At 40.0% G+C, this 20265-nt stretch overlaps 1 protein-coding gene across 3 annotated transcripts in view; it reads left to right on the top strand.

The window, feature by feature from the left end:
- Positions 1-20265, top strand: part of tmem62 (transmembrane protein 62) — a 91901-nt gene that overhangs the window by 8148 nt on the left and 63488 nt on the right. For 2 of the 3 annotated variants that reach the window (XM_059951931.1, XM_059951939.1), the window contains exons 3-4: positions 1222-1359; positions 2717-2762. In XM_059951931.1, the coding sequence (XP_059807914.1) occupies positions 1222-1359; positions 2717-2762 (184 nt within the window). Of the gene's footprint in view, positions 1-1221; positions 1360-2716; positions 2763-15684; positions 15801-20265 lie in introns of those variants that run through there. The other variant, XM_059951946.1, reaches the window with a different exon arrangement.

The raw sequence follows: 20265 nt of genomic DNA on the forward strand, positions 1-20265 counted from the left end.
TGAACACTTGGACAGCTGGGATGCCAACATCCATGGTCAACCCCGACCAATGGAGGCCTCACCTCACAAAGGCAGAAGTTGATAGATTCTTGATTGGTCAGGGCAGGAAGGGATATGGGAGATTGGGGCTGAGAGGAAATATCGATCAGCCATGATGAAATGGCGGAGCAGACGCGATGGGCCAAATAGCCCAATTCTGCTTTTATATCAAATGGTCTTGAAAAAAATAAGATAAAGGGAGAAGAGAGAAAGTAAAGCAAAATGAGGAAGGGAGGTTGAGAGAGAGAAAGCAAAGGGAAGTAATAAAACAGTAATTTAAAGAAGACACAGATCACCCATTTTCCCTGCTACTCTACAGCATTGAAGGTGACCAGCAGAGTTAAAAATGAGCAACTTCTTCAAAACACTTCTAGGGTTAAGATAAGTAAAGTTAGTAATGTCCACATTTTTTTCAGCCCTCTCATTCTGTGCTGTGTTTGATTGTGAACCAATTTATTACAGCTGATAGCTTTCTATCTTTACTGAAGTTTACTTAATCATTTAAAACATACAATTTCCAGGTAAGTATACAGCATTCATACTTTTCCTTCTCAAATATCAGGGCGAATTCAATCAAATTATGATCACTCCCCCCCCCCCCCAACAACGCCCAAGGGTTCTTCTACCTTAAGCTCGCCGATCAATTCTGGTTAATATTGTCAAATAAGGTTTGACAGTAAACTCTGGAGGAACATTGTATCATTTCTTAATGCATACATGCATTTCTAAATGACAATAAATGAGGACTGAGTGTTCTCATAATCTAAGTTGTAAAGCACATGTGAGGTCGGAAAATTTTAAGTATCTCAGCACATACGAAAAATAGGATAAGGAAAAATACACAAAAGCAAGGAAAACTGGCAAAACCCAAATCCCTAAGGACGGTCGATACTGATGGGGAAGTTGGGATTGGATACACTGGCAAAACCCAAATCCCTAAGGACGGTCGATACTGATGGGGAAGTTGGGATTGGATACACTGGCAAAACCCAAATCCCTAAGGACGGTCGATACTGATGGGGAAGTTGGGATTGGATACACTGGCAAAACCCAAATCCCTAAGGACGGTCGATACTGATGGGGAAGTTGGGATTGGTGGTGAGAGCAGACTTTTTCCAAGCTGTGTTCGAGTCTGTTCTAAAGGCCTTGATTTCACTTTCTTCTTGTATTTGCTTTTCACAGGGGATCTGACGGACGCCAAAGAAAGGAACAGGATAGGATCTCATCAATATGAGATTGAGTGGCAAACCTATCAGACTATCCTGAAGAAATCCAGAGTTTTGGAAAAGACCAAGTGGATTGATATCAAAGGAAATCATGGTATGGCAGTCTTCTGTCATCGCCTACCAAATTATATGGCAATTCAATCATAGTGCTTCAAAAGGAGAGTTACAGGTGTCCTTAAACTCTCTGGAACTTTAGAGTTTTACAAGTACTTAGGCCATAACATAAAGGAGCAGAATTAGGCCATTTGACCCATTGAGACTGCACAGTCATTTCATCATGGCTGATACAATTTTCCTTGCTTATTAAAGTGTAAACACTTTGTAAATGAAGGAAATAGAATGCAAGAGGCAAATGACACATTAGTGTAGCTATTAGAGCTGCTATCTCACAGCATTAATAACCAGGGTTCAGTCCTAACCTCTGCTCTCTGTATACAGTTTGCATGTTCTATCTATGATTGGGTTTCCCCTGGGTGCTCTGGTTTCCTCCTACATCCCAAAGGCATGCAGTTTGGTAGTTTAATCGGCTGCTGTAAAGTACTCCTGTGTCTGTGAGTGGGAAGTTGCTGGGAATGTGAAGAGACTAATATGGGATTAGCATAGGATTGGTGTAGATAAGTTGCCACTGAAAGTGGATGAAGGATGGGCTTAACTTAAAACCTTAACTTCTCCGGTCTGGTTTACTGGCACAGATTTAGTGAGATGAAGAGCTTGAATCTGTGCTTCATGATTCTAATTGGTATGCTGCAAACTTTAATGTTAGAAGCTTACAAATTCACAGCAACGGTATTCTCCAGTGAACCACCTAGCTGGTGTTGGTGTTTCTCCCAATATCATGGTGATGCCCACCACCCTCCAGACACAACCTCTCCTTGTGACCCAGCTGCCTGAATCACTGGATGCAAATCAGAGCTTTGTATAGAAATTATGGGAAGCAATGAAAGCTGGCTGTGAACTCTGGCTGAATACTTTCTTTCTGCAAAGGATGTTGTGATTCAAATAAAGAAGATGGTATTAATCAGAAATGAAATATTGTAAGCTGCTTTCAGGATGTGGTTGGGAATTTGAGCATCAGGGTTTGGGAGAGTTGGAATTCTAAAATGCTTTATTTTCAGATTAATTATTTGCATCACACTTCACTATCTCAAACCTGTTTCAGCCCTACAACTTCACACCTTGTCTCTCAGAATCTCTGCATTTGTCAGTCACTGTTCATTTTGAGTGCAACCCCACGCCATTTGGCAGTCATGTCTACAGGTCTCTCTTCCTCCATCAGTATCACCTCATTTAAGACACTCATTAGAATATACCACTTCAATCAAATTTTGTTGTAGATTTTTTTTGTATTTACATTTTGTCTTAATAATCCCTAAGAACCTATGGATTTTTATTATGTTAAAAGTGCAATATAAATGCCTACCATGATACAGTCTTCCTCTTTCTTACCACAGATGCTTTCAATATTCCATCACTTGAGAGTGTCAATAACTACTACAGGTATTGTGCTTAAAAGTATCTAAAATTTGGTATTTAATGAATGATGTGTTTTTTATTCATTCTCGGGCTGGGAATTGTGATGAATATTGGTGGAAAAAATACATTCAGCTCTCCTTTCTTGGAAAATGAACGACTGAGTCTCACCTCAGATGTTTTCTCTCTTCATTTTCCTTGTACAAGTATCACCTCTAGCTAAAACCAGCAGTAAGTTTGCATTGAGCTGTCTATTCTCACTCTAGCTACTCACGTGGGTGCACAAGTGTGGGAACAAAGAAGTTACTGTGTTTAAGTTTCATACTTGATGGGAAAATACCTGTCTCTCAAGTGGCTTTTCATGACAGTACAAATGAAAGGGTGGGGCAGTAATAGAGTACTTCAGGCAACCAGAAGGAGGAGGCTTGTGAACTGAGTCGGGCTGCAGGGTTGGGGATTGCATGGTGTTGTGGGGAAGTATTAAATGCATTGGAAATTCTTGCATAACTTAGTGAAATAATACTTGCTTGACAACTGTTAGAAATATGTCTTTCAGAGGTTAGCACTCATGTTTGTTATGGTGCTCTTAGAGAGCAATCCCATGCAGCAGACCTTACCTATAACATTGCGGTTTTGTTTTTCATCCCTCTGAGAAAATACTGAAGCTGCATCTATTTTACTCTCAGGCAGAACATTCAAATTCTTCATTGTGTATGTTTCTCTTGCATGTGTTTTTTGAAAGACATCAAAATATGCCATTTGTACAACAAAAATGTGGAGGTTGTTGAGGGAGCACTTGTTGGGGGTTCTTGGTCAGTTTGTCCATTTGAGGTAGGGAAAGGATGGAAGGGTGAGTGAATAAGGTTTAGGAAGCAAGGATCAGTCAGGGCTCTGGAGGTTTACCAGGTGGCCAGGAAGCAGTTGAAGAATAGATATAGGAGAGCTAGAAGTGAATGAGAAAGCCTTGATGAGTAAGATTAAGGAAAAGCCCAAGGCATTTTACTTGTATAGTGGTGCTGTAAAGTTTGTGAACTCCGTAGAATTTTCTCTATTTCTACATAAGTATGGCCTAAAGTGTGATCAGATCTTAACGTAAGTCCTAAAACTAGATAAAGAGAATCAAATTTAATAAATAACACAAAAAACTTCTTTTGGAAGAAGTATGTGAACCTCCAGGGTAATGCCTTCTCCAAAAGCTCTTTGGAGTCGGGTGTTCCGGTCAATGAGATGAGATTGGAGGTGTAGGTTATAGAGGTGCTTTGCCCTATAAAAAAGACACCCTAAGTCAGGTTACTGACAGAGCCTGCTCTTCTCAAGAAAGATCTGTTTACATGCGCCATACCTCAATCTTTCAGAGGACCTTAGAAGAAGAATTGTAGAGATGCATGAAGCTGGAAAAGGCTACAAGAGCATTTCTAAAGACCTGTGTGTCCATCAGTCCACAGTAAGAGAGATTGTCTACAGGAGGAAATTAAGTACTGTTGCTACTCTCCCTAGGAGTGGGCGTCCTGCAAAGATCACACCAAGAGCACAATGTGCAATGCTGAAGGAGGTGAAAAAGAACCCAGGGTTAACATCAAAAGACCTGCAGAGATCTCTAGAACTTGCTGAAGTCTCTTCACAGGTCCACAATAAGAAAAACTCTGAACAAGAATGGTGTTCATGGAAGGATGCCATGGTGGAAACCACTGTTCCCAAAAAAACATTGCTGCACATCTCAAGTTTACAGGGGGCCTCCTGGATGTTCCATGATGCTTCTGGGACAATGTTCTGTAGACAGATGAGACAAAATTTGAATCTTTTGGCCGAAATACACATTGCTGTGTTTGGAGGGAAAAGGGCGCTGCACACCAACATCAAAACCTCATCCCAACTGTGAAGCATGGTGGAAGCAGCATCATGGTTCGGGTTGCTTTGCTGCCTTAGGGCCTGGACAGCTTACAATCATTTGAAGGCACAATGAATTCAAAATTGTATCAAGACATTTTCTAGGAGAATGTCAGGTAGCAGTCCGTCACCTGAAGCTTAATAGAAGTTAGATAATGCAATAAGACAATGACCCGAAAGATGAGTAAGTCAACAGCAGAATGGTTTAAGAAGAATATGTGTGATTTGGAATGGCCGAGTCAAAGTCCTGACCTTAATCTTATAGAAATGTTGTGCAAGCAGGTCATGTAAAGAAGTCCACCAACATCTAGAGTTGAAGTAATTTCATAAGGAGGAATGGCTGACAATTCCTCCAAGCTGACATGCAGGACTGATCAACAGTTACTGGAAACATTTGGCTGAAGTTACTGCTGTACAAGGGGGGGGGGTCACCCTGGGTTCTGAAAGCAAAAGTTCACATAAATTTTCCAGCAAATGCATGTAATATTGGATCAATTTTCTCAACAAATGTTTTTTGTGTTATTTATTTAGTTGGGTTTTCTTTGTCTCGTTTTAGAACTTGCGTGAAGATCTGATGCAGGTCATATGCAGAAATAGAGAAAATATTACGGGGTTCGCAAACTTTCTAGCACCACTTTATGTGAAAAAACGAGGGATGACCAGAGTAAGGGTAGGACTGGTAGGAGAGGAAGCATGTTCCTGGAGTCAGAGGAGGTTGGTGGAGGTACTTAGTGAATACTTTGCTTCAGTATTCATCAGTGAGGGGGAACTTGACGATTGTGAGGACAGTGTAAAGCAGGCTGATATACTGAAACATGATTTTAAGAAAGAAGATGTGCATTAGGATAGATAGGTCCCTGGGGCCAGACAGGGTTTGTCCTAAGTTACTAATGGAAGCAAGGGAAGAAATTGTAGCACCTTTGGTGATAGTGGCAAATGTTATTCCTTTGTTTTAAAACAAGAATGTAGGGATAATCTTGGGAATTAGACCAATCAGTCCTACTTCAGTGGTTGGCAAATTATTGCAAGGTTCTAGAGGAGGGGTTCCCAACTTTTTAATGCAATGGGCACCTAGATTTAACTGAGGGGTCTGTGGACCCCAGGTTGGGAACCTCTTTTCCAGAGACAAGCATTTGGAGAAGCATAGTCTGCTAATGGATCGTCAAGATGGCTTCGTGAGGGGCAGGTTATGCTTTAATGACCCTGAGTGAAGTCTTTGAGAATGTGACAAAGCACGTTAAGGAAAGTAGAGCAGTGGATTTGGCGTATATAGATTTTGGTAAGGCATTTAAGGTTCCCCATGGTCGGCTCATTCAGAAAGTTAAGTATGAGATCCAGGGAAACTTGGCTGTGTGGATGCACTGTAGAACTGGCTTTGTCTGCTCACAGAAGACGGAGAGTGGCTATAGATAGAGTATATTCTGCCTGGAGATCGTTGACCTGTGTGTTCCAGCAGATCTGTTCTAGACCCTTGCTCTTTGTGATTTTTTTAATATATACATAAATGACTTTGAGGAAATGGAAGGGTGGGTTAGTTAGTTTGCAGATGACATGGAAGTTGGTGGAGTTGTGCAAAGTGTTGTAGGATGCAGCAGAACATTGACAGGATGCAGAGCTGGGTTAAGAAGTGGCAGATAGAGTTCAACCCAGAAAAGTGTGAAGTGATTCATATGGCAGATTGAATTAGAAGGCAGAATACAGGGTTAATGACAGGAATCTTGGAAGTATAGAGGAACAGGGGGATCTTGGTATTCACGTCCATAGATCCGTCAAAGTTACAGCATAAGTTGATAGGGTTGTTACAAAGGCATATAGTGTGTTGGCCTTCAGTAATTGAGAGACTGAGTTCAAGAGCTGCAAGATTATGTTCCAGCTCTATAAAACCCTGATTAGACCACATTTGGAATATTGTGTTTAGTTCTGGTTGCCTCATTACAAGAAGGATGTGGAAGCTTTAGACAGGGAGCTGAGGAGATTTGCTGGGGTGCTGCCTGGACTAGAGGGCATGACATACGAAGGTAGAGATGTACAATATGATTAGAAGCATAGATCATGGACAGCCAGAGTCCTTTTGCTGAAATGACTAATATGAGGGGGCTTAACTTTAAGATGTTTGGAAGAAAGTATGGGTAGATGTCAGATTTAGGCTTTTTTAATCAGAGACAACGCATGGAACACCCCGGTGGGTGATGGACACCTGGATGATAGCTCCCCATTTTTCTATGTACGAGGGAAAGATTAGATTGATCTTTGAGTAGTTTAAAAAGTCATTATGACATGTGGGCCAAAGGGCCCTGTACTATGCGGTAATGTTCTGTGTTATCTGACCTTCATCTGTTAAAAACAGTTTCCCTCTATTTATCTTATTAAAGCTTTTTAAACTATTTGTATCAAGTTTCTTCCCAGCCTTCTGTATTATAAGGAGAAAGTAGTAGTTTCTACCATCTATGTAACTTTAATCCAATTTTATTTGGATTATAACACAACCTCTTCAACTTGGAAGGAGGAAGGAGCATCACTTCCAAGTTCCCTTCCAAGTCACATATAACCTTGACCTGGGTCAATACAACTATTTCTTCTCAGTCAAATCCTGAAAGTTCCTTCCTAATAGTTCTGTGAAACATCTTGTAGAACTTCAGGAAGATGGCTAGGAACAAGCAGTAAATATCGGTCCTTCAAGCAATGTCCACATTTTGTGGAAAGTAACTGAAAAGAAATGCTTCCTTTTTCCTCGAATAATTGGTTGAATTACTTTGGTACTCTTGTAGAGTCACATAGTACAAAAACAGACCCTTTCAGTTTACCATATCTATGCCGGCCACCAGAAACCTATCTATATTAATCCAATTTAGCAGCTCTTGATTTTTAGCTATCTATACCATTTGTAGTTCAAATCCTCATGTAAATTCTTTTTAAATGTCTTGACAGTACCCGACTCCACCACCCATTCAGGCTGTGTGTTCTAGATTCCAGCTGCCTTCTGCATTTAAAAAAAAACTTCCTCCTGAGATCTTCTCTTGGGTTACAAGTTGATTACTCCATGGATTTGGCAGCACAGGTAGATAAGTTAATAAAGAAGGTCTGTGACATACTTGCCTTTATTGGTCAGAGTATTGAGTGAAAAAAAAGTTTGAAAGTCATGTTGCAATTGTATGTAACTTTGGTTAGACCACATTTAGAGTAGTGTGTGGAGTTCTGGTCACCGCATTACAGGAAGGGTATGAAGGCCTTGAAGAGAGTGCAGAAGAGGTTCACAAATGTGTGGGCTTGAATGAGAGAATAGCTAGTGAGAGGCTTTTTTTCCCCCTGGGTGGAAATGTCAAATACTTGAGGGTGTAGATTTAAAGAGAGAGGGGCAAAGTTTAAAGGAGATTTATGGGGCAATTTTTTTTAAACAAGGAGTGGTAGGTGCCTGAAATGCGCATGGTGGATGCTGATATAGCAAATGAATAGGCAGAGTATGGAGGGATATAAACCATTTGCAAATAGGATTAGTTTCAATTGGCATGATGGTTGGCACAGACAGAGTGCACTGAAGTACTCTTCCTTTTTTGTTATTGTTCTGTGTTTAAAGTTATAACTGATGCTCCATCTCAGGCAACGTTCTGCTGATTCTCTTCTACACTCTTTCATGCAAACGTAGCAAGGCAACCAGACGTACATAATACTTGGCTATTATGAATGCTTTATAATATTTTATAACCTCCCAGCTCTTGTATTCTATGCATGGTGAATGAAGGCAAGTATCCCTTATGCCTTCTTGATCACATTATTTACCTGTGCTTCCATCTTCAACAATCCTGGCACACGTAGATTCCTGTTTCTCCATAGACCCCTACCATTTGTTGTATTTCTCTTGACATTTTTAGTCTTCCCCTCCCCTCCTCAAATGTATCAGGGCAAAATTCCATCTCCTGTTGCTCTCCACATTTGACTATTTGATCAATGTAATCCTTTAGTTTGATGCCTTACTGTTGATGCTACAGTTTTGGTGCTTCTGAAACTTCTACATCCATATCCTGATTGATAGTTTGTATAATAAACCATATGGATTCCAGCATTGATCCATGTGTGATTTTCTCTCCAAAGCCTTCATGTTATTTCTGGGGTTTTGTACCCTGGTGTTGATACAATGTAGATTGGGCACAGTTTCTACCCTTTCTGCTGCCTACATCTGTTTGTAAACTGGAAAACAAAATATTGGAAATTTGGAATGAAAAACTGAAAATGCTCAGCAGGTCAGGCAGTATCTATGTAGAGTGAAACAGTCAATTTTTCATGTCTGCCTGACAATTCCAACATTATTATTTCCTTTTATTTTAAACTGCTCTGCTCACCCGTCCTGTTAATTGTAAAGATTTATATGCACCCTGAGTTTCTTTACTCATATTCTTTTAAGATTGACCTTGTAGTTTGTATTATATTATTCCTTTCCTTTCAACCATGTTATAAATTTTCACTTGCATGTGAGTTACCATTCTACCAGATCCCCAGCTCACCATTTGTATAGTTTTGTGATATTGGCAGATTTTGAAATTGTGCCCAAGTGTAGTTCATTAACATGTGGATACAGGAGCAAGGAGATTATTAACATGTGGATACAGGAGCAAGGAGATTAAGTTATTGACCAAGCAGAATATGTCCTCAAATAGTGGCTCAAAGCCAAATAGGTTCTTTAATAGTCTCCACAGGAGAATATATCCAGGTTGGCCTGCACAGAATTCCAGAATCAATAATATGATTGATACTTAATTGCCTCCTCATTTCACAGGCAACTGGGAATAGACAATAAACAATCATTTTGCTAATAACATTTACTTCCCATGAATGAAATAAGATAAAAATCAAAGCCAGCAGTGGTCATGGAAACAGACCCTGTAGCCTATTGCTCCTGTCCCAAATATTTGCAACGATATGATATTAATACCTTTTCTTTTTTTTTTCTTTTCTTTCTAAATCTTTTTATTAATATTAGTAATATGGACAGAATACAGATGATATATTGATAAAGAAATTACCAACATACACATTCCATTACATATGAAAAAAAAACATACATAATAGTTACAATATAAATGAGTTTACCAAGACATAAGCCATAAGATATATGTATGGACATAGTAAATCTAAATATTTCATAATGTATAATATAAAAAAAACAGAAAAAAGAAAGAAAAAAAACAAAAAAAAATTATATAATGCAAAACTAACTAATCTAATCTAATAACTATAACTAATAAGTAATATAAAAGAAAGAAAAACAAACAAAAGAGAAGGAGAAAAAAAAAGTGGGCTGTTTATAATATCTCACAAAAATAAGTATTCATCAATGCCGTCACTTCCGGTCCTCTCAAAATACATAAGCTAAAAGCTAGGAAATCAAATGTACTTGGCACAGGGTCATATTACATCATATGAAAATGTTGAATAAATGGTCTCCATAACTTTTCAAATTTAATAGAAGTCTCAAAAGTACCACTTCTAATTTTTTCTAAATTTAAACATAACATAGTTTGAGAGAACTAATTAAATACAGTGGGAGGATCAATTTCTTTCCAATTCAACAATATAGATCTTCTAGCCATCAGAGTTAGAAATGCAATCATTCGACGGGCTGAAGAAGATAAATGCTGTGAATCTAACATTGGTAAACCAAAAATTGCGGTAATAGGATGAGGTTGTAAATCAATATTCAAAACCGCAGAAATAATATCAAAAATATCTTTCCAATATTTCTCCAAAAATGAACACGACCAAAACATGTGAGTTAAAGACGCAATTTCAGAATGACATCTATCACAAATAGGACTTATATGAGAGTAAAAATGAGCTAATTTATCCTTGGACATATGGGCCCTATGTACAACCTTAAATTGTATTAGTGAATGTTTGGCACATAACGATGATGTATTAACTAATTGAAGAATTCTATCCCAATTCTCACTAGAAATACTAAAACTAAGCTCTCTTTCCCAATCCTGTTTAGTCTTATAAAGGGGCTCTGAACGTAAATACCTTTTCATATTCACCCCACATTCACATCAACTCATCCCACATTCTACCACTCAATGGGGCAATTTACAACAATTAATCTCCCACCTTGCACATTTTTAGAATATGGAAGAAAACCTGGGGGGGAAACCCACTCCATATAAAGAGTAAAAGGGAACGGAGAGTTGATATTGACCACTGGAAAGTGATGCTGGTGAGGTAGTAATAGGGGACAAAGAAATGGCAGATGAACTTAATGGGTACTTTACATCCGTCTTCCCTGTGGAAGACACTGGCAGTGTGCCGGAGGTCCATGAGTGTCAGGGAGCAGGAGTGAATGCCATTGCTATTACAAAGGAAAAAGTGCTAGACAAACTCAATGGTCTTAAGATGGATGTGCCACCTGGGACAGATAAGCTACATCCCAGAGTCCTGAGGGAGGTTACTGAAGAGATAATGGATGAGTTGGTCATGATCTTTAAAGAATTAAGAGAAATCTTGCCTGACAAATTTGTTAGTTCTTCGAGGAATTAACAAGCAGGGTGTACAAAGGAGAGGCGGTGGATGCCATTTACTTGGATTTTCAGAAAGCATTTGGTAAGGTGCCACACGTGAGGTTGCTTAACAAGACAAAATCTTCTAGCATTACAGTAAAGATGCTGGCATGAATAGAGGGATGACTGACAGGCAGGAGAGAGAGTGGGAATAAAGGGGACATTTTCTGGTTGGCTGTCAGTGATTAATGGTGTTTTTCAGGGATCAGATTTAGGACTGCTACTTTTCACATTGTCAGTGATTTAGAAAATGGAATTGATGGCTTTGTGGGAAAGTTGAGGGATGATACAAAGATAGGGGGTGGGTTAAGTAGTCCTAAGGAAGCAATGCGATTGCAGCAGGACTTGGGCAAATTGGAAAATGGGCAAAAAAAGTGGCAGATGGAATACAGTGTTAGGAAATGTGTGATAATGCATTTTGGTAAAAGGAACCAGTGTGGACTATCATCTAAATGGGGAGAAGGTTCAAACAGCAGAGGTCCAGAGTGACTTGGGAGTCCTCATGCAAGCCTCCCAGAAGGTTAATTTACAGGTTGAGTCTGTAGTAAAGAGGGCAAATGCAATGTTAGCATTTATTTCCAAGGAAATAGAAGCAGAATATAAAAGCAAAGAGAAAAAAGGCTCAGCATTATAAGACACTAGGCAGGATGTACTTGGAATATTGTCAACAGTTCTGGGCCCCATATCTTTAGGACAGAGATAAAGAGGAATTTTTTTTTTGCCAGAAATTAGTAAATCTGTGGAATGCTCTGCCACAGACTGCGGTGGAGGCCAAGTCCGTGGGAATATATAAGGTGGAAATTGATCGTTTCCTGATCGGTCAGGGCATCAAAGGATATGGAGAGAAGGCATGTATATGGGGTTGAGTGGGATCCGGGATCAGCCGTGCTGGAATGATGACACAGACTTAATGGGCTGAATGGCCTAATTCTGTTCTTTCTTATGGTTATCAGAGGGAGAACATTCAACTTCCGCAGAGATGGCACCTGGCTATTAGTACATGAGACAATGGCTTTACTAGCTAGGCTACTATTGTCGTCCTGAACCTTTTTACCCCAAATATCAACTTTGCTATTGCATATATAGAATCCCTTGTACAAAATACAAACTGAACTTCTCCATCCTTGCTATTATCCCACAAAACCTTTGTCTCTGTATCTCTCATTGGTGGGGGAGAGTTTGTGGTGTTTCTAGAGTCTGAGAATGCGGGGGTGGGACACAGTAGGCTTTAACACCATAAATCAGTGAGTTGTTTCGTTTATATTTCCCCTCTCGCTGAGTAACTCCTCTCTGTCCCTTTATTAGGGGAAGAGGGCGAAAGAGCCTGTGGTATGTTGAATTGTTGTACTGCAGATTGTATCTTTCATGGGGGCTTTGCTACTGCTTTCTTAGAGGGTGTTGATGCTTTTTTTGCTGAAATAAGTGGGTGTGGGTGAGGGAGGGTCATTGCTTTGCTGCTGCTTGTGTGCGGAAGGGGGAGTTCGGAAGGCTTTGGGGTTTGAATGTTTTAACCGTCACTCACTCTTCTGTTTGTGGATATCTGTGAAGAACAAGAATTTCAGGTTGTATATCGTAAACATTCTTTGATATTCAGTGGAGCTATAGGTTCTTAGGATGTAAATTTCCATATTCTGGCACATAGATGTTAGAAAAATGGAGGGCAATGTAGGAGAGAAGGGTTAGATTGATTTTGGGGTAGATTAAAATGTCGGCACAACATTGTGGATCAAAGAACCTGTGCTGTGCTGTGATATTCCATGTCCTATCCATTAAAAGCTGCATTGTAATATGGATGACTCGGTGCTTGGAAGTGGATGGCGGATTAAAATTAGGTAAAAGTGACAGGGTTATAGGGAAACCAGCTCCAGACATTGATATGCACTTCCCATGTTGGCAAACGTCCTGAGAGAGACATACTTTAATAAATTTATTTTGAACAATATCTCCTCCACAATCTGCATCAGCACAGGTGCACCATTTACCCTTACCTTGTTTGGCAGCCTCACATGCAGCATCTTGTCAAAGGCATTCTAAAAATCCAAGTTAACAACAGCCACTGATTTGCCTTTGTTTATCCTGCTTGTTACTTCCTCAAAGAGTTCCAGCAGACTTCTCAGGTGACATCTCCCCTTACAGAAGCCATGCTGATTGGCTTGTTTTATGTGCTTCCAAGTACCCTGAAACCACCTCCTTAATAACGGGAAAAAACATTTCCAAACACTGAAATCAGGCTAGACAGTGTATAATTTTCTGGGTTTTTTTGCCACCTTCTCTTAAAGTGTGGAATGACATTTGTGACTTTTCCAGCCCTCTAGAACTATTCCTGACTGTCCTAATGCTTCTACAAATTTATTCAGCTACAGTACTGTATTTGTCAATGTGGAGCGGAGAGCGAGTTTGTGGGAGCAAAAGATGCTGGAATCGCAAGTGTTGTGTGCTGCAAGAGGGACGTGGGACAGGTGGCTGAGAAGCAGTGGCAGGTGTTAACACCAAAGACACCTTTTTCTTTTGATTAAGCAACTCTACCTTCAACGTCTCAATTCAATCCTGAGTGCCGCCACCTTTTTAATCCCACAATCCCCTCCCCCCTTCATCTGGCATGCATGCGCATAACGGGGAAGTACGTATGCTTACTAAATACTTAAGTAATCCAAATGAACAGAACTCAAAAATCTCCCCCTCTTTTTTTATGTATATAATTTTTAAAAGTGTAAAGACAATATCCATTAGGGCATGAGAATTAGTTCTAACCTATGAAGAACCAATTCTTAAGGTACCAAATGCTTTCACCAACAGCACAAGAGCTGGAGCTCCCTTGTTGTTCCTTTGTAGTTGACTGCAGCACAAGATGAATTTTCTGTGCTTGGACAAGTTCTTTGGTGCTGCTTATCTCTAGATGAAGCCTCTTTTCTGTAACTGACAGTGATTTGATGGCATCAACCAAAGAGTAGTTGTCTGTGACACAAGTTATTTGTAAACTGCTCTTCTTTGGATCACCATAGAGAAGTTCAGAATAGAGTGTGGCCAGATAAACAGCATTGTCAATACCTTCAGACATTGTAAAGGTTTCTTTTGCCAGTGTACTTCGTACAACTCTTTGGATCCTTTTTGATTGCCAATAGAGAGGTGAAAATCTTCCCTCTTCCCCCATCAGTACAATAAAATGACCCCTTGAGTCCCTCCATCAGGAAGATTTCCAAGTGACGCTTCACTGAAGACAATGAGCCTCACTGAGCTCTTTTCCAAGCTGTTGAAAATTTGACCACTTTTTCCAGATTGAATTCTGCGCACTGTCTTGTTTGCGTCATGTAAAGTTTGTATTATGGCATTTTTTGTGCTGGATGCCAAGTTGCAGGCAAAACATGATGTCAGGTCTGTTCTGCATTGCCACAATTAAATCTGACCTATCTTTGACCTAAGTTGCTCAGCTTCAGCTTCACTGAGGGGTGCATCCTGTTGTGTGGCATGTGAGGATTTCATGTGGATTGTCTGAAGATTCTTCATATAACTTTCTTGCTGGAGTTGTACAGTAATGTTAAAAGCAAGGTTGTCTATCTCTACATAAGCAGAATCTGTCATGTTCCTTGCGCTCAACCTGAAAGGCTGACTTTAGCTGAGGGATAACTGTTGTGACAAAGTTTTATGAGCCTCCCCATATGAAATCATCTACATGATATGCAAGTACTCCAATCACATGACATTAAGAATCTTGCCAGTGGAAAAAAAAGCTGGATCCACTTGTGACCTCTTTTCACCTGTTTTCAACATTTCCTTGACCTTTTTATACCAGTAAAGTGATGCATCTGCTAGACCACGCACACCTTTTGAGTTTCCACGGTGTTCCTTCACTTCTGGCTTCAGCTGGGGGTGGGGGCGGGTGGAGGTTTAATGTAAATGTCACGTGACAGCTCCATTCCCTGTAGGAATGTGGATTTTATGTCCATGCAGTGGGTTTGCCAATGCTTTTGATGTATCACTGAGAGAAGTAGTTGGAGATACTCTGATGCACATGTTGGTGAGTTTTTTGGAATTCTTTTATATTCAGTTCTTCAAAACCTCCAGCTACCAGATCTGCTTTTGGTGTAATTCCTGTCTGGGTTTCTTATAGGGTGCACACTCATCTTGTAGACTCTGTCTTTTGGCAATGTCTCTGGCTTCCTCAACACTCCAATATTTCTGCAACTTCTGATTTCATCCTGTTTTGCAGATTCCAACAACACCTCTTTAGTTACTAGGACATCTTCATCTTGATATTTCTCAGATGGTATATACTTGATTCAGTATGAAGTCTGTCTACACATGACATGTCAATTGACCCTGTTGTCCCAACAACTGTGACTGGTTCTAGGTAATTCAAGTTGTGCCAACTTTTGTTTCTTCCAGCTGCTTTGTCTGCTCATCCTATGACTTTGACTTTGTATGAGATACCAGTGTTTTGGTCTAAAAATCTCAGTTTGTCTTGTTTTAAGTCTAAAACTTCATGTTGTCTTTATACTTGATAATTTCTGTACAGGCAAGTCTGAGTCCCCAACTGCACTGTCTTCCACACTGTCTGTGCCACTGTCGAGCAACTATGTTGGGTCCTTAGCTGCACTCTCCTCATCTCTGTCTGTGCTATGTGACCGTGTGCCAGGTAAGTGCTTTTCATTTTCTGTATCGTTCTCCATGGAGCTCTGATGGTCTTCACTTTGTGCTTTTTGTAGTCTGGAACGATGCACTCTCACATATGTACCTCCATGTCTCATGAATAACACAACTCTATCCTGATCAATGACGACTCCAGGGCCTTTCTCTTCTGTACGGTCTGCTCTTTTGTAATACACATTGTCCCCTGTATCATATTTGTCATCTGTAGGACAGACCTGTGCCCTCAATGCTCTTCGAATTCTCTCTGAACACTCTACTTCAGTGAAAGCCTTCCTTGATACATGCAGTTCTGAAATGTGTTTCCCAACCCAGTCACTCCTTGTTGTGCACTCTAGAGCAGGTGGCGTGTTAACCAGTACAGAGGGAAAGGTTTGGATTGAGGCCAAACACCAATTGATACAATAAAGGCCCAGTCCAGGGCTATGTTCCAATCACAGCTATTCCTTTTCTTTACCTTCAGCATTAGTGTCGCTCTAGAAGTCCATTACTCCAAGGACTGTATGCTGCTGTTGTATTTGTTTCAATGTTAAAATGTTCTGCCGTATCTCTGAATTCATCATTAATTCACCACCATTATCACTGAATACTTTCCGAGGTGGGCCAAGGACACTTAGCCAGAATGGATGAAGGTTTTTACTATCTCTGAGTGTCTCCTTGTATTTACAATGCTACCAGCACTGAAACATGTGAGCTCATCAATGACCTGGAGATACCACACCCCTTGCTCCAGTTCATGTAAATCTATGGCTACTGTTCCATTGTTTTCAGATGCTAGTGGCAGACCAACCATGGGCTTGGGCGTGGGCTTTCCGAACTTTTGGCGTGTCAGGCAGCTGTTAATTACCTGTCAATTAAGAATGGAAAAATAATTTGTTTCCTGAACTCCAGAGCAGTTTCTGAAGTCTATCTATTGAAGTGTGTCCAAACTGCTTGTGAAGTTTAGGCAACACTTTGCATTTCTCATGTTTCGTGTGACAGTTAGTACTTTATTCTCCCACTGGTTCTCAGTAATGTCTTTATCAAGAGTGTTCACACAGTAACGTCCAAGGCTGGTGAGCTCACGAGACATTGGCTGTTGAAGCATCATTGCTAGGTCATGCTCTGTATCCAGTACTTGTCCTGCTTTATTTAGGGAAGGTTTACTCAAGAGTAATGGAATGTTCACTGATACCACCTCCATTTCAATGTAACATTTTATCTACCCTGTTTTTGCAGGAATTTTCACTCTTCTGGTGGAATGTACAATCTTTCCATCTCCAAATTTCAATGCATTGTTACTAGGTGTATCTGTGTTCACTGGTTTATTCACTTCATTCTGGTTTAGTTCACTTACATAGCTTTCAGGCCATTTTCTTCCCACACTGTGTGCATGCATGCTATATCAGTAACAGCAGATCCTGGAGATTCTATCATCAAAATCTCTGCCTCAGATATCTCTGCATTAGTGAGTGATTCCTTCACAAACAATGTGATATGACACTCTTCTACTACTTCAGATTTGTTATTTTCTTCTGTTAGTTTAACTTGTTCATTTCTGTCTGGACAGTTTCTTGCCCAGTAGTAAATTTTTTGATATGATACACTTTTCTAATGGTACCATTGTCTGGTCACTCTGGGAACTACACTTGCTATACTCTTGTTTCTGCTCAGTGAAATATGTCATTTCCTGAATCAAACTAATTCTGACTGTTGTCTTAGCAGCCTTTTCACCAAAAATTCTCTTCAGTGCTAATTTCATAGATCGAAAAGTAAGTTTTCTGCATGCAGTTTACAGTAGCTATTTGTCCTTCATGTCTAGACACGCAATATGCAACAATTCAAAACCCATAACAGCGTCAGGAGGTTCCATTTGTATCTACGCATGCAAGTGTACTTTTGTTCAAAATCAATAATATCAGCCATATTTTTAGAATTGTCTCTGTAAATATTGTCAAAGTCTGAATATACTTCATAAATCCAGTCCTTTTCTTCCTCCAGAAAATAGTCAAGTGTATTTATTAATGTATTCATTCCATCATCTTTGTTCAGATCTTCCACCGAAATTCCCATCTTGGTCTCTTCCGCTCTCCCAAAAAGCAACAGCCAAGGCTTGCTGCTGCTTCTCCAGTTCCGTAACATGAATCCATATTCCAATTTCATTTTTTCAGCTATCTTAAGGTTTGCTGTCATCAAATGCTGGTGGGATCCTATAATTGGAAACCATCCTCTACTACCACTGTTGACACCCAAACAACAAGGACACATTTTTCTTTTGTTTAAACAACTTACTTTCAACATTTCAATTCAATCCTGAGAGCTACTACTTTCTTATTCCACAATCCCATTTTCCTTTGGCACGTGAATAACAGGATAAGTGAACATGTCTACTAAATACTTAGATAATCCAAATGAACAGAACTGAACAGCAGAGTGCAGGGAGTGGTGGTGTGGTCTGGGTGTAGACAAAACCAGCCCTGAGACTTGAGGTAAAGTCACTTGATTCCAAACAGTTGTTTTTTTGATCATTACAGCATGTCTTTCTTCCACTTCCCCTTTTCCCAACCATGATTCCCCTCTCCCTGCCCCCTTCCCACTCTCAATCCACAATAGAGAATCGTAGCAGAATCTGGTTTATCATCACTCACATATGTTATGGAATTTGTTTTTTTTTTGCAACAGTACAGTGCAATACACACAATTATTACAGTACTGTGCAAAAGTCTTAGATACCCTTGAGAGATATATATACATATATGTGCTTAAGACTTTTGCACAGTACTGTACAAGGCTCTGGAAGAGCACCATTCGATACCGTCCTACTTAGTTACCCTTTGTATGAACTTTAATAGTGCTAATCAGTGAGAACAAAGTGGGATAGAAGCCTTTTGATCTTCTCCATCACCCATGAATTTACTGATACGAGTATGTCAAGCAATGTTGGATTGGAATGATTTTCTCTCCCCCCTCCCCCCCCCCCACCACCCCTCTTCTTCTGAACTTCAGAAATAACCTGGTGACTTGACAGTATAACATCACTAATATTTCACCAAGATGCAGCTGACTTGTTTTATCATAAGGGATTGAAATATGTGAAAGCTAAAAAACTGACTTACTTAACTACTTAAGTAGTTGGTTTTACAGATTTATGAACTGGAAGAATACTGATACAGGGTTCCATAAAAATACAATAGAGACCCAAATCATCACTCACATCATTAATTTCTTTTACAGTAACAGTACAATGCAATACATAAGATTACTACAGTACTGTGCTAAAGTCTTGGGTGTCTTAGCTTTATGCATGTGCCTAAGACTTTTTCACAATACTGTACCTCTTTCAGAACCATGGGGTGTCATCCTTCTGGTCCAGATGACTTATCCACCTTCAGACCTTTCAGCTTCCCAAGCACCTTCTCCTACACTCACACCTGCTCCCCAACTCTCTTTAATTTCTGGCATGTTACTAGTGTCTTCCACAGTGAAGACTGATGTAAATGTTGATCAAGCATTTTTTTGTTCCTTGTTACAAACTCTTCAGTGTCATTTTTCAATGGTCTGGTATCCACTCTTGCCTCTCTTTTATTCTCTGTATCTGAAAAATCTGGTATCCTCCCATTATTTATTGGCTAGCTTACCTTCATTTTTCATAGTGTCCCCTTATAGCTTGTTTAGTTGCCTTCAATTGATTTTTAAAGGCTTCCTTATCTAGCTTCCGGCCAAACTTTTAACATATTGTTTTACCTCTCTTTTGCTTTTATGCTGTCTTTTTGCTTCTCTTGTCAATCACGATTGTCTCATCCTCCTCTTAGAATGCTGCTCCCTCTTTGGGATGAAATGATCCAGTGACTTCCGAGATACTCTTCAAAACTCCTGCCACTTCTATTTTACTGTCATCCCTGCTGGCGTATCCTTTCAGTCAACTTTGGCTAGTTTCTCTCTCGTGCCTGTGTTCATCCTATTATGTATATGCCAGCTTGCCACAGAGCAATTCCATCAGTTCCATTTTATTTCTTTGTAGCCCTACAGTTTATTCTCAGTCTGGTGCCCATCAACTGCCTTTTAAATCTTTAGCCAATTAAGGGTTTGATCAAGCAATGTACTTACCTTTGTGGGGTATTGTTGGAGGACACCAGAGCACCTGTGGGAATTCACATAGTTACAGAAAATGTGCAAATGCCACACAGACAGTATTGTAGATCGGGATTTAATTCAGGCCTCTGGAACTGTGTGGGAACACTACAAATTGCTGGGTTGAGGTCAATTAGGTTTTACGTCGGGGCTAAACTTCTATCATGGCAGTTCAGTTATTCATTTCACAAGGATACCATCACCATTGAAGTACACATAGAAACATCTGAACTAGAAGCAGGTGCAACACCCCCTTCCCTCCCATCCCCCCCCAAATGCTTTGCTTTTTAATACGAATTTGATCCATCTGCTTGTAACCTCATCTTTCAGCATCTCGTTTATAG

This window comes from Hypanus sabinus, chromosome 2, assembly GCF_030144855.1.
Source record: "Hypanus sabinus isolate sHypSab1 chromosome 2, sHypSab1.hap1, whole genome shotgun sequence".
In the NCBI taxonomy this organism is placed as follows: Eukaryota; Metazoa; Chordata; class Chondrichthyes; order Myliobatiformes; family Dasyatidae; genus Hypanus; species Hypanus sabinus.